The following is a 26,713-nucleotide window of genomic DNA, read 5'->3' as shown; positions in this document are numbered from 1 at the left end:
ACACTACATTATCAACATGGCTACTATATCAACGGTACTACGAATAACCCCCTGGAACAAACTACCTCCTCATGGTCCCGACATTCATCCCAAACGCGTCGGCCCACATGCTGCCAGTCGCATATGGCTCTGCACCAGTTCCATATGGCGGTGCGTTGGGCAGCCGGCGGGGGTTGTACTCGAGCTCGACGACGTCGCGCTTGGCGGGGTCGTCGAGCGCCCCTGGGTTGATGCCCGCCGCTGCGAGGCTCGTACTTGGCGATACGAACGTCGTGCCGAGCATGAGATAAGGCAGCTCGGGCTCGTCGTCATCGTCATAGTGCGATATCCTCTTCTCTGCGTCGACGAGGAGCTCGGGCGACGGCATGCGGACGAGGAATGAGACGCCGAGGTCGTCTGGCGCGGCCTGGGTCGGGGCGGGGACGATGGCGAGTGGCTGGGCGGTCAGCACGCTGTCGGAAGAGCAACGCCGCGCCGTGAACATTGCCACGGCGCACGCCCGCCACTCACCTGGTCCTTCTCCAGGTCGAGGTCGTCGTCCGACGGCTCAGACTCGACGTCGGCCTCCCACATGCGCGGTATCTGCACCCTGCGATACGCCCTGCCCTGCCCGTCCCACATGCCGTGGGGGCCGAGCGCGTCACCCGCCGTCACGAGGTATCCGAGCCAGCCGCCCTGCTGGGTCCACATGCGCGAGAAGTCGATGTCCTCGCCCGTGGCCTGGGCGGCGCGCGTCATCCGGCGGACCTGGTGCACGCGCGCGAGGATGGTGAGGAGGACGACGAAGAGGGCGGCCGCGACGAAGCACAGGCCGAGCGCGACGATGGTGGTCGAGGGCAGGCCGGGCTGGCGCGGCGTCAGTGCTGCCAGAGGACGAGGCTTACCGCGCTCGACGTGGTGGCCGCGGCGTGCACGGCGGGGGAGGGGTGCGTGTGCGCGCCGGTGGAGGTGACGACGGTGGAGGTTGGGTTGTGGTCGCGCGCCGCGACGTGCCGGGCTCTCCCAGGCCACGAGGCCATGGTTGGAGGCGGGGTCGTGATGGTGCGTGCGTGAGTGATGAGTGAGTGGGTGTGTGTTGGGTAAGTCGTGTCAGTCAGTCATGTGTTGCATGGCCCGTCCGTTATCCGGCGCTGCGCTGCGCTGGGAGGCAGACGAGCGAGCGAGCGAGCAAGGAAGGCGGAGGCGGCGGCGGCGGCTGAGTGCCGAGGTGCATTTGGGCGGATCTGTCATGTCTGGTCCAAGTGACGCCAAGCAAGACAAGGCACCCAGCGCCTCTTCGCCTCTGCTCGTCCTTGCCTCCACCGTACGCTTATGCTAATGCTCCGAAACACTGCCAGGGGGCAGCCGGGCCTTATGGGCCGCGGGGCCTCCACTTAGCCTCTGTACTTAACCGAGCCCCACCCTTTGCTCAAAATGCCCCCGTTTTGCCATGCACCCAGCACGCACGCACCCACGCGCCCACGCACCCAGCCCACCGTGCGTACGCATGCACCGCCGCGCGCCGCACACCCACCACACGGAGTTGAACATTCCTTCTCCGCCGTTCCCTCTCCGCTCTCATTCCCAACAACAACATCAACATCGTCACAGACTCATCCAGATCTCTCGTCAACTTGCCACTCCCTCTGACGCCATGAGCGAGCTATACGACGATGCACAGCTCCTATCCAGAGGCGCTGACGCAAGCGCCGCCTCGGACCCCAACACGGACGCCGCCAGCGCCGCCCTCGACACGCTCTTCTCGAGCGCCGCCCAAGGCAACTACAACCTCGAGATTGCCATTGACCCGTCCCTATCCGCGTCTGCTCCGGCCGGGTCCACGGAGAATGATCAAGGTGAGCGAGAGCGATAAATGCTCGACCCTACCTTGATTGAACCCCAACTAAACATGTCCGTTTCTCTTGGCACACCCACCTCTACACGTACCTCTCCATCAGACCAATCTCCCTCCAACAGTGGCGCCCCACCCCCGTCGGCGCCTGCCAAGGCAAAAGGCACGTCGCGCGCCAACATGCTTGCGCGTGGCGGCGCGTGCGAGTTTTGCAAGCGCCGCAAGCTGCGCTGTTCTGCTGAAGTCCCTTCGTGCGCGAGCTGCCGCCGCACCGGCCGCGACTGTGTCTACTCGCAAAAGAAGCAGCGCTCGCGCGTGCGCGTGCTCGAGGACAAGCTCGCCGACCTCGAGAGAAGACTTGAAAAGGGCCCGAATGGCGCGTCGTCTGGCCCGACATCGGTCGAGAGCAGCACGGCGGCCGGGTCGGCGACGCTGCCGCAACACTTCATCTCGCCAGACTCGGTGCACACCTCAACCCCACCCACCGGCGTCGACCTCTTCCCCCTCGGCTTGGACTCTGGGCCGCTCTCGATTCAGGACCTCGGGTTCGCAGCCACGAGTGGCAAGCGTGAGGAGCCGGACCTAATGACGCTGGCAGATGCCGCTGCGGCCGATACTGAGGGAGACCCGTTCCAGGGTCTCGATCCTTCGACCGTTGCGACCGAGCTTATCAGGGCCATTATCGAGAACCAGAAGGGCGGGTGGGGAGAGAAGATCATGGGCCATCTGTGAGTGGACGAGTTGTGGTGTGAGCTAACCTACCAGCATCCAGCTCTACTCGCAGCCTCCGCCACTGCGGGTGATGCACTGGCTGATGCCACCAGCGACCTTCTTTGCTCGCGTCAACGGCCACAGCCCGTCACCTCCCCCCCACCCCGCCTTCATTGCAGCCATCGTCCCGCCCCTCCTCACCATTTCACCGAGCCCCGTCTTGTCATCACGAGCCACCGTGTTGGCGGTTACCGACGCGCTGATGCCCCCCTCGCGGGCCCTCGCTCAGCATGCCCTCACCAATCTCGACCCACGCCTACTCGACTTGGTAGCGGCGGCCGCTCTCCGCTCTGTCATTCTGGCCATGACTGGACGCTTTGTCGACTCGTGGAATGAAAATGCCACTTGTGTGTCGCTGGCCTGGGCTGCTGGCCTCGGCAAGCTTGGTGGTGTCGCAGAGGCCTTCGTCCCCTCCGACTCTCGGCCTGCCGACCGTGCTCAGCGGGTCAACCGGGAAAAGCGGCTCCGCCATGTCCGCCTCAAGGGGCAGATCACAGCCCCGGCGCGCAACGCCCAGGACGTCGCCGAGAGGATCCAGCTCTTCTGGTGTGTCTACCTCGTCGACAAGTCGAATGCTGTGGGGTGGAACTGGCCATCGGCGATCATCGATGACGAGATTACTACGCCTCTGCCGCAGACAAGCTATGACACGGTGACTGCATTGTGCGACAACACGACTCTGGAGGACTTTTTGTCGGGAAGGGTCGTCGGCGGTGAAGACGACGGCCCTTTGTGCCGACAGGTCAAGTACATTTCGTTGGCTCACGCCGCGTCGAGGTGAGTCGACCGCATGGAAGCGGCTGACCCCTAGGCAACTGGACACGCCCGTCAGCGTGGCAACTCCAGCCCGAACAGCTCACCTGTTAAGAATTACCAAGAGGTATATGGCAACCCTTCGTCCCTTCCAGCCACCGTCTCGAGAGGATGCCATTGCCGACACTGTAAAGAACGAGACCTGGATGGGGTTGCACATGTACGTGGGATCCCGCGTCCGTTGCTAACTGCCCAGCACACTCCTGATGCTCTACATTCACCAGGAAATCGACGCCCTCTCAGAGGACGAAGAGACCGAGGCGCGCGACAAGGCGATCGAGGCGGGTCTCAAGATGTGCAGCTGCTTCGACGCGGCCTTTGCCGCTGGCGACACCGAGCTAGCTCGATACGATCTCATCGCCCTGTTCCTCTGGTACATTACCGGGCGCGCATTCTTGAGCTTCTCGGACCAACTGCGCGCTTCAGACCCGAAACGCGCCGCTGATCTGAGGGCGAAGATCGACCTAGTCGTGGTTGCGACCCACAAGATGGTGCGTGTCTCTCGGGTTGCCAAGTGCTGACGTGTTCAGAGCAAGCGCTTGAAGCTAGCCGAAGTGCACGAGCTTCAGCTCCAAAACGTCATTCTTGGCAACGAGACCATGATTGGCGAGTGGCAACGCCCCGACAACCTCGACATTTAATCAGACGGTGGTTGCTCAAACCACTGCTACACACACCACTTATATTACACCATGAATGGCATGTAGGGGAATACGCAGAGTGCGGCTAGCCGGGCCAAGCAGAGATGGTGGTCACACATAAGTGGGAGGTGATGTTACAGATGTATCAAAACTAAGCGATATAAAAAGGAAGTGTGGCAGACGGTGGAATCTATGACTGCTGCTTGAGGCCGGCCTGTTTCTCGTTGGCCGCCTGAGAAATGGTGAGGTAGGCGCGGCCGACATCGTCGACCTTTGTGGGCGTGGGCCCGATGGCGAGCACGGTCGTCTTGGCAGCGAGCGTCGTGGTGGCGGGGTCCTCGGGCTCGTCGCTCGCGGCCGTGTAGTCGAATACGGAGCGCATGAGGGTGAGGAAGCGCTCGGTCTTGCAGAACTTGGGCACCGAGTCGGTGGCCATGAGGCGGAAGATGTACTGCTGGATGCGTTCGTACAGGCGGACCATGTTCTGGAGCTGGCTGGCGTGCAGCGAGTTGCCGACGCCGGGCAGGATCTGCGCCTTGGCACCGGCGTCCTTGTCCTCGAGGATCTCGTTCATGTAGGAGATGAGCTCACCACGAAGCTGGTGGTCGATGTTGAGCTCGCATGGGGAGGCGGGTGCGAGGTAGGTGTTGTAGATGACAAACGCCATGGCAATCAGATCCTGCTGGTGCTTCTCCATGGCCTGAAGACCCTGGCCACGCTGGGTCGGCAGCGCGCCTGGCGCCGCGGCGGCCGACGACGACGTGTTGAAGCGGCGCTTGAAGTCCTGGACGTCGAGCCAGAAGCTGAGGTTCTCCTCACAGAAGTTGGCGCGAAGGAACTCGCGGAACAGGGATCGCAGAGCGGGCTCCTCGAGGATCTGCTTGAGGCGGGCAGTGTGCGAGTCCTTGGATCCCTCATCTGGGAGCGCGTACTCTGCGCGGACGCGGTCCGAGACGCTCGCCCGGCGCGCGAGGTTGTTGTCGACGGCCGGCTGGGCGAGGGTGCTGCTGGGAGTGCGGGCCGGGGCCTCGGCGTCGTCGTCGAATGGGTCGGCCTTCACGTTTGGCCGGCGGGTGAAGGCGCCCGTGGCCGGCTTTGTTGGCGCCGGGTCCTCGGTACCCCACTTGGCGACCGAGGCGCCGAGATCGGTGACGCGGTAGATTGCGCGGTCCGTGGCACGGAACTCGGCCTCTGTCTGCGCGCCAAGTGTCAGAATTAGAACTCGACGACGCACGCGCGGGGCGTCTTGGCGCCCAGCGAACAGACCCACCATTTGTGCCCCAGCGCCACCACCAGCGCGGACCGTCACGACCAGGTTGCCGTCCTTGACCTTGCCCTTGTCGCTAACCATCGAAATGTAGCCGTATCGGACAAACTGACCTGCGACCTCTGCAGCCTCGTCGAGACCGACAATAGTGGTGAAGTCGATGAGCCAGTCGATTGCCGACGACGCGCTGAAGTGGAACTCTTCTGTCTTCTTGCCCTCTGGAGGCTGCACCCAGACGCGACGGAGCACCATGCCAAGCGTCCGGTCACACTCCTCCCCTGAGGGAAGGGCCGGTGCCTTGTTATGGGGGCGTGAGTGGAACTGGCCGAGTAACTCGTCGTCGTTGAGCTTCGACACGTTGGGCTCGCGGCCGATGAACCGGCGGAAGAGCACCTCCATGACACTCCGGGTGATAAGGATCTCGTCGTCCTGCGTCCTGCGCTCGAGATGCAGCAGCTTCATGCAGATTGGCTGCGTGGCGAATACTCTCAGCAAGTGGTCGGCCGCGATGCCGTTCTTGGTGATGAAACGCTCGAGAATGTGCAGACCCTTGGCCGTGAGCATGAAGACGCCACGCTCCTTGAAAATCTTTGAGGGAATGTCGGTGGCGTTTTCAATGAGCTGCGCGTCGATGAACAGCTGTCCGACTCCGCGAGCCATGTCGCGAGACATGGAGAAGGTCGTCGTCGTTGTCGTCGTGATGATTCGCGAGGGGTCCTTTGGGTCGGCCGAGCGGTTCGACTGGGAGAACTTGAGCGACGAGAGGTTGGAGCATGCTTCGTCCCTGCGTCGTCAGATCCAACCTGAGCGCCTCGACTCACGTTGTGAAACTGTTGGGGTAGGTCCTGAAGAAGGACCTGTGGTTGTCGAGATTGAGCGAAACGACCAGCGTCGCGAACAGGTCATGGGTGTCCTTGGTGGTGAGCAAACTACCTCGCTGTCGTGCTCACCTTGACGAATGGCCGTCCACGACGGGTCGTCTTCATAAGATGTGATGAGTGGGTGGACATTGTAAGTCCGAGCTGTGCTCAATGGGGGGAAGGGGAGGAGGAGAGGGGGAAGAGGAGAGATAAGATTTGTGGCTACACTGGTGATGACACGAGTGGTCGAATGGACAATGACAAGAGAGGACGAGGAAGTTGAAGTGAGAGGAAGGTGTTGATGAGAGGGGGGAAGGAACTATAAGGTCGACAAGAGTGATGGGGTAGTTGTGAAAAGGCGCGGCGCGGCGACGACGACGATGCTAGGGGTGTTGCATCAGACGGCAGAGAACAAGGCAAGGCTGGTCCGCGGGTGTGCGGCGGCGGGTGGGCGACGCGAGGCGAGACGAGGAAAGGCGAGGCGAGGCGAGTCGAAGCGGGAGCAGCCGGCGGAGGAGTCAACGAGGGAGGGAGGGGGATGGGGAGGGGGGGCTTTGACGGCGCTGAAGGGACTTTGGTGGGCGCCGCAGCGGCGGCGTGTTGGCGCAGCGACTGCACGCGAGTGTCTGAAACCGCGCACACAGTTTGTCCGCCCGCCGAACGCAAGGTGGCAAAAACAAGAGGGGAACAGGGTTGGAGGGTATCACGTTTGTGTCACCGGGTGGGGTGGGGGGGAGAAGTAGGAGGGGGGGCGGTGTGTGCGGACAGAGGAGGAGAGGAGGGAAGGCGAGGCGAGGGCGAAAGGGGGAGGAGGGGGGTGGGGGGAAGGGGGAGATGTAGGCTTTGCACTCGCGAGGAGGCAGACCAGAGGACGAGGCAAGAGGCGTCGTCGGGTCGAGATCGGTGCGACAAGTGACGGTCTGTGCGCCTCTAGCGGCGCGCCCGTCGAGACGAGACCCATTCAAAGTCCGCCCGGCGTCGTGGTTTGTGGTCAGCGCCCGCCGGCTGCAACACGGCCCAAGCGTAGGTTGCTGCATGTGAGCGTGGACAAGGGGGCGCGCGCGTGGAGGGAGGGGGGAATAACCCGACTGGCGCGACTGGCGGGGCGCGGCGTGATGGCAGCGACGACACGCCCAAGTGGCGCCCGACTGGCGCCAGGGCAATGGCTGTGCCACCACACGGATCGCCACGGTGCCTCGCTGGGCCGGTACGCGTCGCGCCCCTCTGCGCCACTGTGGCACGCCGCCGCGCAGATCTAGACTCGCAGCGACCAGGCGATCAGCTCTGAAACAGCGAGCATGCATCCGTGCGCCGACATGCGCGCGCGCAACAAACCAAACCCTCGGCGGTGGCCGGCCGTCCGCTCGGGAGTGACTGACGATCTGCACCGCGCCGGCTCGGCGGAGTTTGGGAATAGAACCGCTCAGTCAGCAGGTCGGAGTCATGTGCGGCCCCAGGTCAGTCCGAGTCGGGGTGGCTGGCCGAGAGCCGAGTCGATGCCAGGCATGCGACGGCGAGACGGGCCGAGAATCCACGACATCTCCGACGAGTCTGCCACGGCGGCATGTTTCAGCCTGCCTGTGGGCCCTAGAGCGTCGAGGAGCAGGAAACCTCGCCCAAAATGCGTGGTGCGTGAAGCATCCTCGGTGGAAGAGTGCTGGGAACAATGGTTCCCGCGACGAACAATGGCAGTGGGGCAGAAAAGCAGGGTCAGGCGCGCTGCCGACCTGAGGCTCGGCGCCAGTCGGTAAGAGGCGCAGCGAGGCTCCCCGCTCAGAGGGCACCCACGGCGGCCGCGATCAAGCAGCATTGCGTTTCAGGTCGGCATGTTGGAAGGAGCCGGTCGCTTGCATAGTCGGGCGAGTGGCACAGCCGCAGGCGAAACACGCCCCGGATGCCCCGCTCGGTCGGCCCGCGCTTCGTGGGGCAGGCCGAGTTGGCAGCGATTTGTTGACACTGCATCGTCCTCGTCCACCAAGACTGACGACGCAGACGTAGATGGCGACGAAGATCTGACGAAACGCGGAAGGGCACCCATGCAAACAGCCTTAACAACATTGCTTGCTCGCCGCCCAAAGTGCGCGGCGGTGGGCTCGATGCCGCGTTGCTCGATCAGCAAGGTGAGTGGCACATCCTCGAGCAGCGCAGGCTCGGTGCTCGACACCGCCGACACCCACATCCGACGCAGACCGGCGCGCGTCGCTTGCGCTTTCCGAGTGCTCCCACTTCTCACTCGAGGCCAAGGGGCACGCTGCGCCCGCTCGCAAGCGTCAGCGTGCGCGTCCGCCAGGGCGAAGTGGCCAGCCCACACAGGCACACACGCTAGATGCTCGCCATCGGGCCCTCGGGCGCACGCACGTCGACGCTTATCGACGTCATGTGGGCCGCCAGAAGCCTCAACGTGTGACCGTGCCGAACGAGCTCCCCGCCAGGACTCGCTGAGAGCTCCTCGACGGGCGCGTGCGATCGAAGCCGCTCCTGTGGCCTCCGTCCCCTCGGTCGTCGAGCAGGACGACGACCACGGCGTGCTCTGTCCGCGGGACGATCGCGTACTGTTCGCCTCAGCACCAGCGGCTTCACTAGAACTCAGATCGTCAACGAGACTGAGCTACTCCGTGGCCTGACCCCAGCTCACCCCCCCTGATCTCGGCCCATCTTCATCGCGGCGCTTGCCCTCGCGGCATTCTTCAATGGCTTCTGGATGCGTGCCCAGGGCTACCTTGCCCGCGTGAGTCGACGCCGGAGACACACCGCTGACGGACAAGAGCCGCTCGTTCCCCCGCTTCTGTCGTTCCACTTTCTGAACTGCCAGACGAACGCGCCCGAGGCGCCGGCGTGTGAGCGCGTCGCAGCAGCGGCTAGTGCCCGCAGCTGCTCGCCAAGAACGACCTCAAGGGCCTGGTGTTCAATTGCAACTCTCAAAGCTGCCCATGGGCGACTGCGTGTGGCCTTACCCCGCGTCGGCGGCCACGATAGCCCAGCACGGCCAGTGCGTCGTCTCGGGACTGGATGTCCTCGACGTGAGTCGGCCGCAGCATGCTTCGCGTGCCTTGTCGCTCACCGTGCCCAGTATCTCGGGTTTGGCGGTATCCCGATGGGTGGGTACGAGGGTATCCTCATCGGCCACTGTCGTGCTCTACCGTGTGGTGTAAGGACAGTGGGGACGAGCGACTTTGTGGCTCGCCACAGGCCACTGATTGTTGACAGCGCAGTCTCTACGTCATCCTCTCCTTCCTCCGCCAGTGCAGATTGTGAGTGGAGACTGTGGTCAGAGTGGAGGTCGAAACGCGTCATGCTCGAAGGTGGTATTCGTAATTTGCGTGACAGACTATGGAATGATGGGGGTCGGGGGGTCATGGGGTGTGGCATAGGCTGTGATGCCAGGCAGATCCGAGGGGGGCAGGAGTGCAGATGGGTTATGCCTGTGTGCATGCTTGTTCCCACGCGGAGAGTACAGAGGGTGGAAGCAAGGGCAAGGGTGCGAGCAGTAAGGGCGAGTAGAGTTCTGGATGCTGGCTGGCTGAGCGCGGATGTCCGCATGCTCGCCTCCCCCGTTCCCTCGTCATCATGATGGATCCTAATCCCGGACTCAGATTTTTTGATTTTTTTTTTTGATGGGCGCCCACCAGCCAGTGCACCAGCCAGGGCCACTTCCCCGGATCACGTGATGGTAAGAAATGCAACATTTGGTTGCTGCCTGCTCGTGTGCTCTGCCTGCGTCGAGCGAGGCAGGACGAGGCAGGACGGGGTCGCTGGGCCACTCCGCCGCAGGCTTTTACGACCTCTTGCCTCCCCATTGTCACCTCGGTGACATCCATACCGAGATATCCAAACAGAAAACGCCATAACGAGGAGCGCTCAACGCTGCCCCGATGGCCTTCATCACCGAGCCTCCTGCGCCGCACTCGCCGCTCATCCTTGCAGAGCCCGACACGTCGCCAGGCCCGTTCGAGGGGCCCGAGAAGCTCCTCGAGGTATGGTTTGCGCCGTGTCCTGACGCTCTCCCGAGCCCAGCGACTAGTCCCATCAATGGGTCGGCAGCGGCCTCGCACCACCGCGAGGGCGTCGCGCCCGACGGCAAGCCCTTTTTGGGCCTGCGCAACGTCCCCCGCGCCGTGTGGGAGGACATGCTCGACATTGTCAAATGCAAGGTCTTGTCGGTCGTCGAGGGCGACGAGATTGACGCCTATTGTCTGAGGTGGGTAGCCGGGGGGGCCTCGACCACGAGCGAGCGACACGAGCGAGCAGTGCTGACACCCTCCCCCAGCGAGTCGTCCATGTTTGTCGCCCCCCACGTCCTCATCCTCAAGACGTGCGGCACGACGCTCAACCTGTACGGTCTCCACCGCATCATCGACATTGCTCGCCGCTACTGCGGGCTCACGACCGTGTGGCGGTAAGTGGCTTATGCCGGCGGCGGCGGAGGCGGCGGGCGCGCGGACAGGCCAGGCGACTGCCCAGGAGCCGAGCTCGCGACGCACGAACCGACACTGACCACCCACTCTTAGATGCTTTTACTCGCGCAAGTCGTTCTTCTTCCCCGAGCTCCAGCAAGGCCCCCACCGCGACTGGAAGGAAGAGGTCACCTTCCTCGACAAGCTCTTTGGTGCGTAGAGTTCAAAAAAGTTCATCCTGCTTCCTTCTTGCGGCCCTGGCTCGAGGTAATGTCTTGTGGAGATCCTCGGGGGTTCGTGCGGCCAAAGGACGCTTGCCGCGGTGGAGGTGGAGGCGCCGGTGGTGGCGGCGGCGGGGCGAGAGAGCGAGTTGGCTATTGTGTGCAAGTTTGGGTCATCACTCCGGCGTCGTCGTCTTGATCACTCTGCAGCAGCACTTGCTAACACACCCAGGCGCGACCGGATCGGCGTACACTGTCGGCCCGATCAACCGCGACCACTGGCTTCTCTACCTCACGGCGCCCAACCAAAAGGCGCTCCGGGCAGTCGATGGCCCGGAGCGTCCGCTCGCGCTCCCTTGCCCCAGGGCAGCAAAGGGCGACCAGACGCTCGAGATTCTCATGTCGCACCTGTCCAACGAAGGACGCGCGCCCTTCTTTGTCCCCGAGGGGCTCGAGGGCACGTCTGGCCACAAGCTCGGAGCCGACATTAGCAGACGGCTTGGCATCGACCAGTTGTTCCCCCAGAACGAGACGGTGCTCGACGCTTTCGGCTTCGAGCCGTGCGGCTACTCGTCCAACGCCGTCATCGGCACGGGCATGAGCGCGACCGGCAGCGACGGCGGCTACTTCACCATCCACGTCACGCCCGAGGAGGGGTGGTCGTACGCGTCGTTCGAGTGCAACGTGCCGCTGCCCGACAAGGACGAGAGCGCGCACGGCGGCCGCCCCGACCTGCGGTCACTTGTGCGCCGCGTCGTCGACATTTTCCAGCCCAACCGCCTCAGCATCACCCTCTTTGTCTCGACCGAGCGCGACCACGACGCGACGCACGAGCACGCCTGGTCGGCCATTGGCGGCGACCTCGTGCGCGAGTTTGACCGCAAGGACCGCATCGGCTACGAGTTTGACGGCTACGACCTCGTGTTTGGCTGCTACGAACGGCGTGGCTGGACCGAGCCCCCGTCGCCTGTTGTCGCCAGCAAGGCCACCTTCGAATGACATTTATTTAATGACAAGGAAAGTGGGGAGTGTAGATAGTAGAGGGTGTTGTGTATGCACGTTTTGGAGTGTAGCGGCGGCGCGAGCCGCCGGGTGTGTAGCGAGGGAGGGAGCGGCGGCGGCGGCGGCGGCGACATCAGGTGTGCTGGGCTCGCGGCCATGCCCTCGCCATCAGTGCGAGGCCGCCCCCTCCCCGTGATACAAAGCAATGCATAACCCTAATAATGGTAGACTTCTGAACAGCGCGAGAACGTCGCGCAACTCTCCCGGCGCGTATGTTGTTGGTCGCAGTGCCTGCCGGAGCGCTCGACACCGCGGGGCGTGGAGTTACAGTCCACTGAAAACACACCCCGTCCCATCGCCAAACTCCCTCTCCTCGCCTCCCTCCCACGCCTAACCCAACCCACCCCACGGCCCGCGCAGCCGACGGGCAAGCTGCATGTCCTTAGTCATGAGGGTGACGCGCTTGGCATGCACGGTGCAGAGGTTGGAGTCTTCAAACAGGTGGACGAGGAAGGCCTCCGTCGCCTCCTGCAGCGCGAGGATGGCGCTCGACTGCCAGCGCAGCTCGCCGGCGTCAATCGACGTGAGGTTGACGGCGACCTCGCGGACCTGCGGGCGTGGCGTCAGCGAGCGCGCCGGCGGGTGTGGGCGAGCGGCGGAGGGCGACGGCCGACGACCCAGCCCAGGCAGCCGCTACTCACAACTCGCGAAAAGGGCAGCTTGGCAATCAGCAGCTCGGTGCTCTTCTGGTACCGCCGGATCTCTTTCAGCGCGACCGTACCCGGCCGGAAGCGGTGCTTGCGGCGTGCGGGCGCGGGCGCGGGGTCGAGGTTTGGTCCTGCGGCGGGGGTTAGCGAGTGCAAAGGCGCGGCGCGTGACGCGCGCGACGCCGCCGGCCGGCCGGCACGCGGCGTCGCACGCGGGCCCACGCCGCATGCAGCGGCGCGGCAGGACTGCCTGCGGCCCCGCCCCCGCTACCCACCTGGATGCCGCAGATGCTTCCCCCCCGTCAACTTTTTCGGCGGCGCGCCGGCGCCCTTGCCCGGCGCGATTGTGCGCACCATGCTGCTGGGGGCGCGGCGCGGCGTGCGCTGGGACTGGGACAGGGTGGGGTTGGGGTCGGTGTGGGTTGCCGAGTCGGCGCGGCGCGGCGGTGCTGGCGTGTGTGCGAGCGAGTGCTGGCGGCGGATGGATGGCGACGAGGACAAGAGACGACTGATGGATAGAAAGAAAATGACGAGTTGAGGGCGGACAGAGGAGAAGGCAGGCTCGTCCAGTGGCTGGACCCTGAGATCGCACTATGAGGCGGAGGCGCGTGATTCAACGCAGACACCACCACACGACCGCCACCACAACTATACATGCATGCTCTACTCCACCTTGTCGGCTACCTGCTCCAGGATCTCGCGCGTCGACTTGCCCACGTTCCCCAGCTCCTTCGACACCGCCTGCCACACCGGTCCGTGGTGAGGTTGGGCGGCCTCGGCCTGCTTGATGACCGCCTCTTGCCGCTCCTTCTCCCCGTACTCGCGCTCAAACTTGAGCCACCAGCCCCACGCGTCTCCCCAGTCGGCGTCCGCCTTGATGGCGTTCTGCATCCACTGGCGCGTCTTTTCGATCTTCCGCTCAGCCCAGAACAGCCGTGCGACCGCAATGATGACCAGCGGGTGCTCGCCAGCCTTCTTGAGCGCGTCCACAGAGCGTCCCTTGCGCTGCTGGGGGTTCTCCATGAAGATGGAAAGCGACCAGAGCAGTGGTGATGTTGGGCATTCTTGCATGGCTGTGTGTGTCAGTAGGAGCCCATGGGCGTAGACTCTGAGCGCAAACTCACCTCGCGACAACAGCGACTTGGCCTGCTGCGTGCTCCCTGCCCGCTCCTCAATCTTGATGCTCTCGGCCCACAGCTCGTCGTTCTTCTGGTTGTGCAGACGCGCCTTCTCAAGAAGCGAACGCGCCTTGATCGTGACACCAGCCTTCTCCTCAAGACGAGCCGAAAGGATCCACAATGGCACAGACTTGGGGTTTGACCGTGTACCTTGGGCGTAAGCAGCGCGAGCGCCAGCAACGTCGCCCTTGGACTCGAGAATCTGGCCCTTGATCATGTGCAGCTTGTCGAACTGCGGGAAGCGCTTGATAGCCTCGTTGAGGGTCGCGATAGCGTCGTCCAGGCGGCCCAGTTGCCGCTCGAGCACAGCCGACTTCATCCACACGCGCTCCGTGTTGGCCTGTGTGCGCGCCTTTTGCAGGATCTGTTGGGCAGCCTCGGTCTCGTTGGTCTCGGACGCAATCTTGGCAGCCGCCAAGAAGATCGATTCCGAGTCCTCGTTCTCCTCGAATGCCTTGCTGAGCACCTGCTGTGCGCCAACAACGTCGCCGGCGACCCACTTCTCCTTGGCCGCCATGAGCCACAACACCTCGGCGTGAGGGCAGTGCTCGGCGCCCTTCATGAGAATGTCCTGGACCGCATCCGGCGTGCCGTGCGCCTTCTCAAACTCGGCCGCCTTTCGCCAGACACCAGGCGAAGTCGGGAAGTTCTCGATAAGGACGACGTACACAGCGCGAGCGACTTCAGGGAAGCCGCCCTTCTCGGCGCGCTCAGCGTCTTCGAGCCACACTGTTCGGCGGTCCTCTTCCTCAATGTCCATGTGGATGGTGCTCTTGACAATGGCCTGAGCGGTGAGAGGGCTTCCGTCCTGCTCGCACTTCTCAGCCTCCTGAAGCCACTGCTCGCGGGTAAGGATGGCCTGGTTCTGCGTGAGCCTTGCGACGGCGCCCTTCATCAAGCGGTCAATTTGGCTGGCGAGCTTCGCGCGGGCCTCGGGGTTGTCGTCAATCTTGCCATCTGCCGTTGCCGACTGCTCCATGAGTCGTCCAGCAGCAATCCAGATCTCGTGTGATGTTGGGATGGCGGCACGGGCGGAGTTGAGGACCTGCTTGGCCTTCTCGGGGGTCTCGAGGCGCGCAAGGTTGAGCCAGAGCTCGGCTGACTTGGGGATAACCTCAACCGCTCGGGTGAGCAGGATACGGGCATCCTCGGGGTCATCTTCCAGGTTGACCGTCTCCTTCCACAGGCGAACAGAGTTGGGCACAAACTCGAGGGCCTTGCGCAGCACGCGACGCTTGGCATTGACGTCGCTCTCAATCGAAGCCGCCTTGAGCCAGATCTTGACCGAGGTGGGAACGTTCTCCACCGCACGCGCGAGGATGCGCTTGGCATTCTCGGGCGTGTTTAGCTCGGCGGCGTGGAACCAGACGTCCTCGCTCTTGGGGCACTTTTCGCAGCCCTCGGCGATAATCTTGCGCGCTGCGACCATCTTCTTGGCGTGGACCTCGAGCGACGCAGCGGCGATCCATCCTGGGGCGTGCTTGGGGTTGGACTGGATAAGATTTTGCAGCAGCTGACGCGCCTGCTTGATGTCGCCAATCTGGGCGTCGGATTGCAGCACCTGGCTGTTGAGCGCAGTCATGTATCCTCGGGGGTCGATGCTGGTCGACGAGCCGTTGGTTGCGTCCGCCGACGCCTGGTCGAGCTTCAAGGACAAGACACGATCACGGGCGTTACCAATGGACACAAAGTCGGTGATGGTGCCGTCGGCAGCTGGCGTGTCAAAGCCTCCGTTCTGTGGCGTCAGCTGCATCCTCACCCCATCACCCACCTCCTGCTGCGCCTGGTCCAGCTCGCCGAGAACCGTACTCCTCGCCGCAGCGCCGGCCAGCACCGAGTCGCTAACAGCATATGTCCTTCCGTTCTGGTTCTCCTCAAGACGCATGTTGCGCTTCCTCCTCTTGCCAGTAAGGTTGCCTGCGTCGGGGATCGCATCCCAGTCCGAGTCGGCAAGTGTCGACAATCCACGCTTGAGGTCGGCGAATTGGGTCTGGATCTTGGGGTTGTTGGCGCGCTCCTTGGCAGCGGCCTCGGCCTCGGACGCCTCGCGACGCGCTCGCCGGCGCGAGTCCATACGGTCGTCGACCGAGTCCCAGATCCTGTCGGCCTCCTCGTCATCTGCCTCGTAGACGGTACCGGCGAACAAGTTGCGCTCGTTCTCGGGGTCCTGGAACTGCTCGGGGTCGGGAATCTCCTCGCCACGCTTGGCCATCGCCTCGGCGATGGTCTCGGCGCTGGGCCCCTCACGCGCTGGACCGATATCAGACCGCGTGGTGAAGCCCGAGGCTCCACGGCCGAGACCGGCGACATATGAGGCAGGCGCTTGTTGCTGCGTGTGTGAGTGGCTGGACAACAACAGGAAGAAACGAGCTACCCACCTGGAGGAAGCTGTAGCGGTGCTCCTTTGGCAGGGAGCGGACGGTGCCGATGTGGGACATGATGGGCAGTCTACTTCTGTTCGAGAACGATGGAAGAAGAACGGCCGGACGCCAGCTGTCGAGGCAGGTTTTTCGCCTTCCTACTCCTAGCGGTCTTGAAGGTCTTCACGCGCGGCCGACCAGTAGTACCGTCGCGTGCGATGGGTATAAACGATCAGAGAGAAGAGAGATGTTGTTGACGAGCGAGGCAAAGTTGGAACCGTCGAGATTCAAGGTGTCCAAGGTGGCGAATAAAGTGAGGGGATCGAGTAACGTCGCGCTCGATTGTCGGTCCCTTCCTCCTTCGCCACCAGGCCGTGATTGATAATGATTGCGGAAATCTCAACGGCACTCTACATCTCCAACTGTTAAAAGAGCAACCGCTGCAGCACGGCACAGCAAAGCTCACGCGCCATGGCCGAAGCACTCGAAACCCCCGTCTCGCGGCGCCTGTCGTCGGTGAAGAATATCATCATCGTGCTCTCGGGCAAGGGTGGGTTACCTCCTCCTACCAGAACTAACACTCAGGTGGTGTCGGCAAGTCGTCGTCGTCGGTGCAGCTCGCCCTCTCGCTGCTCAACACGTCGCCTACGGCGCGCGTCGGCCTGCTCGACCTCGACCTGACTGGGCCGTCCCTCCCGCGCATGGTGGGCCTCGACGTGCCCGAGGCGAGCGTGCACCAGTCGTCGGCCGGATGGGTGCCCGTCTATGTCGACAAGGAGCGCCGCCTGGGCGTCATGAGCATTGGGTTCCTGCTCGCCAACCGCGGCGACTCGATCGTGTGGCGCGGCCCCAAGAAGGACGGCATGATCCGCCAGTTTCTGTCCGAGGTGCGCTGGGGCGACCTGGACTACCTGGTCATCGACACGCCGCCCGGCACGTCGGACGAGCACATCAGCCTGCTCACGCACCTGCACCCGCTGTTCATTCCCAATGCCGAGCGCCCGACGACGCCAGCGGCCGTGATCGTCTCCACCCCCCAGACGACGGCGCTCAACGACACGCTCAAGTCGCTCAGCTTCACGCGCAAGCTCGCGCTGCCGGTCCTCGGCTTTGTCGAGAACATGTCGGGGTACGTCTGCCCGTGTTGCGGGGAGATTAGCGATACGTTTGGCCGCGGCGGCGGCGAGAAGATGGCCGAGAGGGAGGGGCTGGACTTCCTCGGCCGCGTGCCGATCGACACACAGCTTGTCGCGCTGCTGGACGCCGTGTCGAAGGGCGATGTGCCCGGTGAGGGCGCTGCGGTTCCGACCAATGGTGCCGAGGGAGCCGCGCCGGCCAATGGTGCCAGCGCCAGCACCGACTTCCCCCTGCTGGACAAGTACGCGGCCACCGCGTCGTCCAAGGTGTGGGCCGGCATCGCGGACAAGGTGGTGGCGGGGATCGACGCGCGGCGCGGCGGCATTACGGCGCGGCTGCAGGGAGCGGCGCCGGCGCCGGCCTCGTAAGAGCATAGAGTCATGTTGTATGCATATTGCTAGTGGATCCGCTGCTACCTCCGCTGCCGGCTGCCGGCCGCCCAGGCCAGGGCTACCGCCACAGCCCGCTGAGGCGCGTGCGCACGCTCTCCCAGTCGTCGAGGGCGGGCCGGACGTCGAGGTAGAAGGCCATGCGCTGGGGCTGCTTTGGGTCGGGCTTGCCGGCGTAAAAGTCGATCACGTAGCGGATCTGCTTGCCACAGCGGTCGACGTACCAGTCGTGGCGGTCGAACGGCGCGGTGTATCTGCGAGCGCGAGCGTCAGCGAGCCGTCGCAGCACCCTGCCAGCGCCATCCCTTACTCACCCCACGAGCGTCTTGGCCCAAGCCTTGGGCGACAGGTCCTTCGGCCGGCCGACAAAGCTGCTCAGGCGCGGCCCGCCGGGGCACGCGTCCCCGCCCTGCCCTGCCTCCCAGGCCAGGATCTGCTCCCACGCGCGCTCGTTGACGGCGTTGTGGATGGGGACGACGGTGCGCATGTCGGCCACGCGCGGGCTGTGGTTCTTGCGCGCCATCGCGTTGAAGAACTGCTGCTCGGACGGATACACCCAGTTACCGGTCGCCTCCTCGCCGTCTGCGGGGGTTGCAGGCGAGTCCGTGTTGTGGCTGTACGTGCTGCCCTGCCCGCGGGGGATGGACGAGACGACACGGTGCTGGCTCAGCGGGGAGGAGGACGAGGACGACTCGGGGGAGGGGGAGGCGGACGAGCCGCTCGGCTGCAGGGGGTGCGCCGCCGCCCCGGCCTGCAGCCACACGCTCCGCGCGCTCTCGTCCACCGGGCAGCTGTCGACGCCGTCTGGGACCGGCGGGTGGTCGGGCGGCAGGGCCTTGGCTGCTGCGGGCGGGGCGGGTGCCGGTGCGCTCGCCGACGTCGAGGCTGCCGGCGCTTCTGTTTCCGAGGACGAGAACCAGCGCATCGTGTTGTTGTTGATGACGAGTCGTTGCCGTGCCCATTACGCCGCTCTTGATTGACTCTTGCTCTCCGACTTTTGGCGGCGGCGACCGGCGGCGACGGCGGAGGCAAAGCCACGCGACCGTCATGTCTACTGTGACCTCGACCTCTGTGCTTGACTTTGTTGACAAGATCGGCCGCATATGCATGTACCGCTCGCATGCTCGCACGACCCACGCCTATGCATTCATCCGCTACACCCCCACACACCCCTACATATAGGTAATCGTAGTGCCCAGCTTCCACACGCCGGCAACCTTCTCGGCCCACCACTTGAGCCACCATACAATCCACGGCCCGAGCCCCTGGACGCGCGCACGCTGCAGGCGCTCGCGCACCGTCGCGACGTTGGTGCCCGGCTGGCCCGCTCTCCGGCGGCGGTAGATGAACAGCAGGATGACCAGCACCGGTATGGGCAGCACGGGGGCCCAGCTAGAGCTCCACAGGTCCTGGAGCCGGTGCTGGAGCGAGAGCGGGAGGAGCGACAGCACGGCGTTGGTGCTGCGCGGCCGGTGGGACCCCGAGCCGCCAGTAGGTGGCCGCACGTAGATCTTGTTGGGCACAGCCGTTGCCTCGCTCTCCGGCGGCTGCACGGTCGAGTCGGCGTCCGACTCGTCACGCGACGCGCGCGCCTTGCCCTTGACGGCGCGCGACGAGCGCGCAGTCAGGTCGCCGAGAGCACCGATGCCCGCCGGGCGTGCCGTCGCCTCGCTCGACGACGTCGCATTCGAGTCGGCACGCGACCGCCGCTTGCCCGTTGGCGTCGGCGATGTCATGGTCGAGACGCTCGACTCGGATGGAGACGGCAGGATGCCCGAGCTCGCCGGCGACGGCGGGTGCGACTTGTTGGCCTCGAGCGTGCGGAGGTGCCTGTACAGCGCCTGTTTGTCAGCTCTGTCCCACGCCATCACCCACCTCCTTCTTCTTCGAGCCCATGACCATCTCGCCCTCGAGCAGGCCTCTGGCCATCTCCCACTCGCCCTCGCGGCCGAGCACCTCGCCGACGAACAGCTCGATGACCTTGAGGTACCCCTCGCGTGCCGCTTCGATCCGCTTGCGGTTCTGGCCGCGGTTGTCGCGCGCGATGGCGAGTACGAAGGCGTCTGGGAGCTTGGCGAGCCAGTCCTCTGCGAGCGCATGTGCGAATGCAAGCGACGGCTCGGACGGCTGGAGCTTGAGCGACGCCAGCAGGAACGTCGAAAGGATCTGCGGGGGCAGCAGGTCGGCGCCGTATGTCGAGTTGCACAGCTGGCGGATGTACTCGAGCATGGCCGCCGGCTGGGCGGGCGGCAGGAGATGCTGCATCGACGTGAACGACCGCGGCGCGTCCGAGTAGAGCGACGCGTTGGCGCTAATGGCTAGCTTGAGCGTCTTTGTCAACCACTCCTCGCCCGAGAGGCCAGTGTCGGCCGGGCCGGGCTTTGATCCGCGCTGCTCGAGCTCGTACCATGGCGTCGGGTCGCGCGGGAGCTGGGAGGCGAGGCCAAGGAGCCTTGTGAGCGCCGCCTGTGTCTTTGCATGATCGCGGCGGACAAACGACTGCACTGCAGAGTTGTACAGGAGCTCAAACTGGTCCGGGCCACGGGGCGGGGTGGCCGAAGACCGAGCGCTGCCGCTGCCGCCTGGGAGGCTGGCGCGAGCTGGAGACATTGCCGAGTAGGAGATGGCGAGTGACCCCCAGGATGGTAGACCGTCCTTGCGCGTTGCAATTGTGCGGGCGGGATGGGGAGTAAGAAGGAGGATGAAGGAGTCTGAGCGTGATTGATGAGGGCAGCAGTAACCGTGATGATTCCAGCACGCCAGTGGACGACGAGATGAGTTGAGGGTTCGTCGGCTACCTCACAGTCCGGACACTGTATGGTGGGACAATGCGGCTGGCGCGGCTGGGTGAGGCGGGTCGCCGGCAAACTATAACGGCCGATGAGTCATGAGTAGTAACAATTTGCTTCCGGGTCACACCGCATGGAAGTCACGTGGTCCACGTGGCTTCTCTATGCACCCAGCGTCATGGCGGCACGCGCGCATTGTCGGTACGACGGCTGTTACAAGAAGCTGCTACTGTTGCTCTGCTCGCTCTCACTTGCGGCCTCCAAGCTACCGAGGCAACACTCTCGACTCGACGTGACACTGCGCGGGTCACTCTACCCCCCCTATAACACACCCCAACGCTAATGTGGATAGAGGGCTTCACTCCGTTCCCATCCAAGACGGCATCATCGGGATCAGCGCCATCCCCCGCACCGACATCACGGTTGCCCAACCTGCCCAGACCACGCTCAAACGGCGCCGAGGGCCCCGGCCGGGCCGGCGATGGCATGTCGCGCGACTCTGCTGACGGAGGCGGCGACGCGACGGAGAACGTCACGCTCGGCCAGATGAGGGCCCAAGCCGCCGGGCTGGCAAGGGCGAGAGTGGGTTACACTCGGTCGACAAGGAGCTGACCCACCAGAGCCAGCGCTTCGACTTTCGCTACGATGACACGGACACGCTCATGAACGAGCTCAACGAGTTCTACCCGTACATCGAAATGGCCTATGTTCAGCAGAACGCTACTCGGTTCGAGGGCTCATTCTCTGGCAGTGGGTAGCGGTTTATGGGCCGAGCTGATGGCGTAGAGTGGACGACGGCGCCGCTGCGTAAACGCCGAGAGTACGTCGAGAAGCAGCTCGAGTATCTCGAAAGCCCGGTGACGGAGACGCGCCGTGCCGCGCAGGGCCGTCTGTTGTATCTCCTCCAAGGTGGGTTCGTTGTGTCGGCTACCATTTAACCCACGCAGGCTGCTTCGCCGAGACCGAGTCCTCAGAGGACCAGCTGCACTGGATCATCGCGAACGCCCAGCTCATACGGTCTGTGGACGGAGTTGCCACCCTCGTGCTCGGCCTGCGGGACGCTGCTCGTCGCTACGATGCCTCAGAGTGGGTCAGATGACAGGGACGGTGCTAACGGATCAGCGTGCTCGACAAAGCGCAGCCGTCTGCGCCGGCACACGAGCGCAGCGGTTCCTCCAACCTCCAGCCTGCTCCGTTTGACCCCTTTGACACGCATTCCGCCGAGCTCATGGACGTGCTGGCCATGCTGTACTTCCTCGTCGAGGTATCGCGCAGCGACGACACGTTTGGCGACGAACTCAGTGAGGCTGGGAGTCCGAGGAACAAGGCTAACGACCAGTGGCGGTCGACCCTCCTCTCCCCATTGTGCTGATCAACATGGTAGCGGGACTGAAGGACAGAAGTGTGCCCAAGGGTTATCCCGTCAAGAAGGTCCTCCTCCTGCTCTGGAAGACGCTTCTGGCATGTCTCGGCGGCATGCGCGAGGCAGCCAAAACCAAGGCCCTGTCTCGAGAACTGGCTGGTCTGGGACCTGAGAAGAAGGGTGCGTAGTGACTTCAGCTATTGCTCACGCGTCAGACTTCACCAAGGCCACACCCATGGACATTGCCCTCTGGCGCAGAGATACGTCGACAAAGTACCCGACGTTTGCACCGGCGCCGTCAGTCCCCGACGGGGTCCCTGTCTCCACCGAGGTACTGGCAGAGAGCATCAAGCCCATGCCGCCAAAGCCCAACTACCACTCGACAGAATACCAGTCTGGCGACCTCGGAGGGTCGTCATCCTCCCAATTCTCAACAATACCGACACAATCCCTCCCTCAGCCTGGCACCCCGGCTCCTACTCCTCCTCAGTCACCCCAGCAGCGCCCCAAGAAGCTACAGTTCCAGACTGATCCGTCTCGGCCGTTTGTGTTCCCCTACTCGCAGCCAGCAGGTGGTCCGCCCGCAAGTCTTGTCCCCTATGCCATCGACGAGGCAGACAAGCTGTACCATGACCACGTCTTCGTGTCGTTGGCACTGTATCAGCTCTGGGAGTCACGCGAGGACTACCTCCGCGAGGAGCGAGGACTGGGTCAGAAGGGACTCATCGGCTTCTCTTCGCTGCACATCGATGACGAGCAGGACGAGGCTGCTGAGGAAGCCATGCGCCGCGACTGGCGTTACGAGGAGGAGGAGATGCGCGCTCAGAACAAGGGCGACACTGAGGGCGTGAGGCTGGCGCAGGAGAAGCGCGCTGCAGCCAGGCGGCTGTATCGCGTCGAGGTCATCTACGTGAGTCTAGGGCCAACGACAATGTGCTGACACCCCAGCGTTCAATGCTCCCCATCATGCAGAATGCGGTAATTGTCCTGCTGAAGCTTCTTCTTGCGACAGTGACGAGCACGAGCGGGCCACAGCCGATGCAGCAGCAGCACAACCAGGGAGTGGCACCTGCGCTGGCTTCCCCGACCCAGGAGGCGCCTCGTGAGTTGTGATATTATGAGCGTGGCTAACCACCGCAGCTGCCGACGACCGTCCTCCACCAACGAGAGAGGAGATCGACATTGCACGTCACAGAGAGATCACCTCCAAGGCTGTCTCGGCCATCATCATCATTCTCCTCAAGTGGTTCAAGGCGTCTCACATCCTCAAGTACCACCACTTGACCCAGCTTCTCCTCGACTCCAACTGCCTGGTCCTCGTTCTCAAGATCTTTGGGCTCCAGGAGATCTCGCAGATGGTGCAGACCAAGAATGAGATGAAGGGCTGCAGCTTCTTCGAGTACTGCCGTGGGCTGTCGACACCTGAGGACGAACTCAACCGGCCAGAGTCGCCAACCGACCCGCCAACCCCACCAGTCGAAGAGGAAGAGGACGGCACAGAAGTCGAGATCATCACCGACTACTCGTGGCGCAACTTCTTCTCGGCGATCAACCTTGTCAAGATTCTGCAGAAGATCACCAAGCATCGCATCCACCGTATCCTCCTCATGTGCCAGTACAAGAGCTCGACGATCCTCAAGCGCGTGCTGCGCGTGAACCAGCCCATGCTCCAGCTTCAGGTTCTCAAGCTCATCAAGAGCCAGATGCCCTATTGTGGTCGCAAGTGGCGCTCGAGTAAGTGCCAAGGTCTACTCTCGCTGACGCCCAGCCAACATGAAGGTGATCACTAGCATCTACCTGAATTGCCGGCCCGAGTTACGCAATGACTGGCTCGTGGGCGTCGAGGCAGATCTCGAGGCTGAAGACGCCGTGGCGGGCAAGCCTCAAGAATTCGCCCTGCGCACCCTTGTGGCGTTTTACAACAAACAACACTATGCGGCTCACTTCGCGGCGGCCCAAGTGGCTCCCGATCATCGACGTGGAGACTCGCAGAGTGCCCTCGTCTTTGACGAGCCTGGCCTTGTTCCGGCGGCCCGTCGGAGGTCTCGACTGGACTCTGTGTCGTCGGACGCTGGGCTCTTCCCAATGAGCCGGAGCGCCTCGGATCTCGCACTCATGCCCTACAACCCGGACGGCATGATCGAGTTCTGGATGCACGAGTACGAGGACGTCCTTCGCGAGGTGTTTGGCGAGGGAACCACGCAGGCGGACGAGGACTGGGACGAGTATGGCGATGGCGCCGCCATGCCGCCGCCCTCGGGGGCCCCCGGGCCTGCAGAACGCGACGACGCGGCGTGGGTTCGACTTGGAGAGCTGATGCGCGCGCGTGGTGGCCAAGACGACGACACGATTTCCGACTCGGAGAGTGTTGTGACGGTTGGCGAGCTCGGGGACGAGGCGCAGCTCGAGGCTGCTGCCGAGGGGCGCGAGATGTTCAACGCGATGCACGAGCGGCAGCGGCGCAAGAGCAAGGGCGACGAGAATACGTGGGAGGTGAGTTGGACGGGGTCACCGAGTCGGATCACCGAGGCTGACAACTCGCAGCACATGTCACCCGACACGCTCAAGCTGCTGCCTCGCAGCCCCACGGACCGGCGCCGGTCGAGCTCGGGCGGGTCGCCCCTGCGCCCCGTCATGGGCCTGGGCCCGTTGTTGGGTGACGACTTTGGCGACGTGTTTGAGGACGATGCCGAGCTGCCGGGCCCAATGCCGATCGACACGGGCACGCGCGACGAGCTGGAGAGAGAGTACGGCGCGGTCGACGAGGTCGAGTACGCGTATGGCGAGTAGGGGGAGCGGTCGCAGTAACGAACTAGACTATGCAGCACATGTCAACGATGGATTCAACACTCAAGGGCACGCCTGCTGCATGGGATGAAGACTATGATGGGTATGGTCTATGAGTACGAGCGGCAGCTTAGCGGCGCTCGAGGGTAATGTAGGGGTCGAGGGGGAGGACAATCATGGTCTGGTAGTTTGTCTTGGGGAACTCGTCGGCAACCAGCTTGAGCTTGTAGTTGCGGATGACCTCGGCAACAAGCACAGTGAGCTGGAGGTAGGCAAACTGCTCTCCGACGCAGCGGTGGCGGCCTGCGCCGAAGGGCTGGTAGGGCGACTCTGTTCCCTTTGAGACGACGCCAAAGCCGTAGTCGACCTTCTCTCCGGCCTGGTACTGCTCATTGGCGGCCTTCGCGACGCCGCCGTCCTCGAGCCAGCGCGAGGGCTTCCACTCTGTGGCATTGTCCCAGATCTTGGGGTCCATCTGGGACACGCCGGGGGCGGCGACGATAAAGTGGCCCTTGGGGATGACGTACGTCTGCGACTCGGACGGGGCCGAGAGCGAGGGGGGCACGGGAATGTCCTGCTTGACGGCGCGGTAAATCGAGTGGATGGGCGCGTGGAGGCGCAGCGTCTCGCGGATGCACGCGTCCATGAGGGGCAGCGTCTTTGTCTCCTCGTACGTCATGTCGCGGAACGAGCCGTCGGGGTTGCCAAAGAACTTGACCTGCTCGGCGTAGAGCTTGTCGGCGAGCTCGGTGTTGTGCGCGAGGTGGAGGAGGAACCACGACGACGTGGCCGAGGACGTGTGCTGCCCGGCCATGAGGATGGCGATCATCATGTGCGCAATGTCGCGGTCGGTCAGCGCCACGCCGTTGCGGTACACCGAGCCCTGGAGCGCGGCGATCATGTCGTGCTCGTGGTCGTGCTCGCCCGAGCGGCGCTTCTCCATGATGCTGAGGTAAAAGTCGGACATTTCCTTTTGCGCGCGGTCGCGGCGGCGGTAGCTAGGCAGCGGGAGGTTGGGGAACATGAAGTTGAGCGGGGTGAAGCCCTTGTCGAGGTCCTCGAGGAGCTTTGCAAAGCGCGTCGACATGCTGTCGCGCACCTCCTTGCCCTGGAGCGTGCGCGAGGCCGAGAGCACGACCATGTCGGCCATGGTCTCGAGCGCGTTGACCTTGACGGGGCCGCTCTCCTTTGTCGCCTTGAGGTGGTTGGCGAAGAAGGCACGGGCCTCCTTGACCATGAGCTCGGCGTACGACTGGAGCGCCTCGGTCGTGAGGCCGTGCTTGATCTGGAGGCGCGGCGCGTCAGCCGAGCTCCCTCTCCGAGGTGCGACCACTTACAAACTTCTTCTGCTGCATGAGCATGTCGTTGGGGCAGTCGTACACGACGCCCTTGCCGAACACCGGCGTCGTGAGGTGCGTGTACGCGTCCTCGGCCGAGACGTGCGTGCTCTTGCCGCCGAGCGACAGGTTGTTGCCCTTTGGTCCGAGGGCGACCGTCATGCGGCGGCCCAGCAGGATAAACGTAAAGACGTCGCCGTAGCGGTCGCGGCACTCAAACATGAACTTGTACGGGTCCATGCCGTAGTAGGCCGCCGAGCCAAACCAGGGGATGTAGTGGAAGACGACGGGGGGGAGCGACGGGTCCTTGGGGAGGGCCTGGGGGTGGTGTTAGCACGCGAGACGAGGCCGAAGACGCAGCGACGCACCACCTGTTGCAGCACGTTGAGCAGGATGACGAGCACGGGCACGCCGATGGCCACGGCCGCAATCTTGACGCCGAGCGGCAGCGCGTGCACCCAGCCGGGCACGGCCTGGAGGATCGAGTCCATGTTGAGTCGTTGGCGCGAGGGCGGAGGGCGGACAAAGAGTTGTGTAGCAACAACAACTTTGAAAGAGTGTCGCGTTGATTTGACGCGTGTTTTGGCTTGTTCCCGCGAGGCGAGCCCTCTGAGCCTCCGCGTCGAACGATGTCTCTCAGTGGGCCGACCTGGCTGGCTCGATCCCCGGAGCCACTGTGCCGCGTCGATCGTCCCATTGCCACAGTGAAAAAAGGGGCCAGCCTGGCAGAGCCAAGCACAATTTGGTCCCGCGCCGTCCTCCACCCCACCCCACGCTGACGGCAGACGGCCCACGCCAGGCACAGTGGCTCTTTTGTCCTCCGTCTCCCACCACCAGTCCACTCGACAAGGCGAACAAAGACAAAA

General features: G+C 63.8%; 11 protein-coding genes across 11 annotated transcripts; 4 read left to right on the top strand and 7 right to left on the bottom strand.

The window, feature by feature from the left end:
- Positions 1–61: 61 nt before the first annotated feature.
- Q8F55_009034 (uncharacterized protein) lies at positions 62–1,019 on the bottom strand (the record flags this gene model as incomplete). Its single annotated transcript, XM_069357410.1, has 3 exons — positions 62–436; positions 511–846; positions 885–1,019. The coding sequence occupies 3 exons, from the start codon at positions 1,017–1,019 to the stop codon at positions 62–64; spliced, it is 846 nt and encodes a 281-aa protein (XP_069205347.1).
- Positions 1,020–1,633: 614 nt separating this feature from the next.
- Q8F55_009033 (uncharacterized protein) lies at positions 1,634–4,056 on the top strand (the record flags this gene model as incomplete). The annotated part of the gene is made up of 6 exons (XM_069357409.1): positions 1,634–1,835; positions 1,938–2,559; positions 2,597–3,379; positions 3,414–3,575; positions 3,612–3,906; positions 3,946–4,056. 6 exons carry the CDS (start codon positions 1,634–1,636, stop codon positions 4,054–4,056), a joined length of 2,175 nt encoding a protein of 724 aa, XP_069205346.1.
- A 190-nt stretch (positions 4,057–4,246) lies between these two features.
- Q8F55_009032 (uncharacterized protein) lies at positions 4,247–6,333 on the bottom strand (the record flags this gene model as incomplete). Its single annotated transcript, XM_069357408.1, has 4 exons — positions 4,247–5,251; positions 5,327–6,107; positions 6,145–6,236; positions 6,274–6,333. 4 exons carry the CDS (start codon positions 6,331–6,333, stop codon positions 4,247–4,249), a joined length of 1,938 nt encoding a protein of 645 aa, XP_069205345.1.
- Positions 6,334–10,055: 3,722 nt separating this feature from the next.
- SPE2 (spermidine resistance protein) lies at positions 10,056–11,797 on the top strand (the record flags this gene model as incomplete). The annotated part of the gene is made up of 4 exons (XM_069357407.1): positions 10,056–10,381; positions 10,451–10,579; positions 10,692–10,789; positions 11,031–11,797. The coding sequence occupies 4 exons, from the start codon at positions 10,056–10,058 to the stop codon at positions 11,795–11,797; spliced, it is 1,320 nt and encodes a 439-aa protein (XP_069205344.1).
- Positions 11,798–12,190: 393 nt separating this feature from the next.
- Positions 12,191–12,864, bottom strand: CSE4 (centromeric DNA-binding histone H3-like protein cse4; the record flags this gene model as incomplete). The annotated part of the gene is made up of 3 exons (XM_069357406.1): positions 12,191–12,409; positions 12,502–12,638; positions 12,783–12,864. The coding sequence occupies 3 exons, from the start codon at positions 12,862–12,864 to the stop codon at positions 12,191–12,193; spliced, it is 438 nt and encodes a 145-aa protein (XP_069205343.1).
- A 306-nt stretch (positions 12,865–13,170) lies between these two features.
- Positions 13,171–16,123, bottom strand: prp1 (U4/U6 x U5 tri-snRNP complex subunit Prp1; the record flags this gene model as incomplete). Its single annotated transcript, XM_069357405.1, has 4 exons — positions 13,171–13,580; positions 13,632–15,420; positions 15,457–16,014; positions 16,064–16,123. The coding sequence occupies 4 exons, from the start codon at positions 16,121–16,123 to the stop codon at positions 13,171–13,173; spliced, it is 2,817 nt and encodes a 938-aa protein (XP_069205342.1).
- A 393-nt stretch (positions 16,124–16,516) lies between these two features.
- CFD1 (cytosolic Fe-S cluster assembly factor cfd1) lies at positions 16,517–17,550 on the top strand (the record flags this gene model as incomplete). The annotated part of the gene is made up of 2 exons (XM_069357404.1): positions 16,517–16,595; positions 16,631–17,550. 2 exons carry the CDS (start codon positions 16,517–16,519, stop codon positions 17,548–17,550), a joined length of 999 nt encoding a protein of 332 aa, XP_069205341.1.
- Positions 17,551–17,632: 82 nt separating this feature from the next.
- Positions 17,633–18,496, bottom strand: CYT2_1 (Cytochrome c1 heme lyase; the record flags this gene model as incomplete). Its single annotated transcript, XM_069357403.1, has 2 exons — positions 17,633–17,825; positions 17,886–18,496. The coding sequence occupies 2 exons, from the start codon at positions 18,494–18,496 to the stop codon at positions 17,633–17,635; spliced, it is 804 nt and encodes a 267-aa protein (XP_069205340.1).
- A 247-nt stretch (positions 18,497–18,743) lies between these two features.
- Q8F55_009026 (uncharacterized protein) lies at positions 18,744–20,181 on the bottom strand (the record flags this gene model as incomplete). The annotated part of the gene is made up of 2 exons (XM_069357402.1): positions 18,744–19,412; positions 19,447–20,181. The coding sequence occupies 2 exons, from the start codon at positions 20,179–20,181 to the stop codon at positions 18,744–18,746; spliced, it is 1,404 nt and encodes a 467-aa protein (XP_069205339.1).
- A 521-nt stretch (positions 20,182–20,702) lies between these two features.
- On the top strand, positions 20,703–24,513 carry FAR11 (Factor arrest protein 11; the record flags this gene model as incomplete). The annotated part of the gene is made up of 11 exons (XM_069357401.1): positions 20,703–20,942; positions 20,981–21,110; positions 21,147–21,269; positions 21,308–21,446; positions 21,483–21,661; positions 21,700–21,903; positions 21,939–22,633; positions 22,672–22,825; positions 22,864–23,457; positions 23,492–24,216; positions 24,268–24,513. 11 exons carry the CDS (start codon positions 20,703–20,705, stop codon positions 24,511–24,513), a joined length of 3,429 nt encoding a protein of 1,142 aa, XP_069205338.1.
- A 127-nt stretch (positions 24,514–24,640) lies between these two features.
- Positions 24,641–26,338, bottom strand: ERG11 (Lanosterol 14-alpha-demethylase; the record flags this gene model as incomplete). Its single annotated transcript, XM_069357400.1, has 3 exons — positions 24,641–25,795; positions 25,848–26,165; positions 26,216–26,338. 3 exons carry the CDS (start codon positions 26,336–26,338, stop codon positions 24,641–24,643), a joined length of 1,596 nt encoding a protein of 531 aa, XP_069205337.1.
- Between the last annotated feature and the right edge of the window lie 375 nt (positions 26,339–26,713).

The sequence above is a fragment of the Vanrija albida genome (assembly GCF_041260175.1).
Source record: "Vanrija albida strain AlHP1 chromosome Unknown contig_7, whole genome shotgun sequence".
Taxonomy (NCBI): Eukaryota; Fungi; Basidiomycota; class Tremellomycetes; order Trichosporonales; family Trichosporonaceae; genus Vanrija; species Vanrija albida.
Note: the sequence above shows the minus strand (reverse complement) of the source record. Positions and strands in the feature narration are given on the sequence as shown.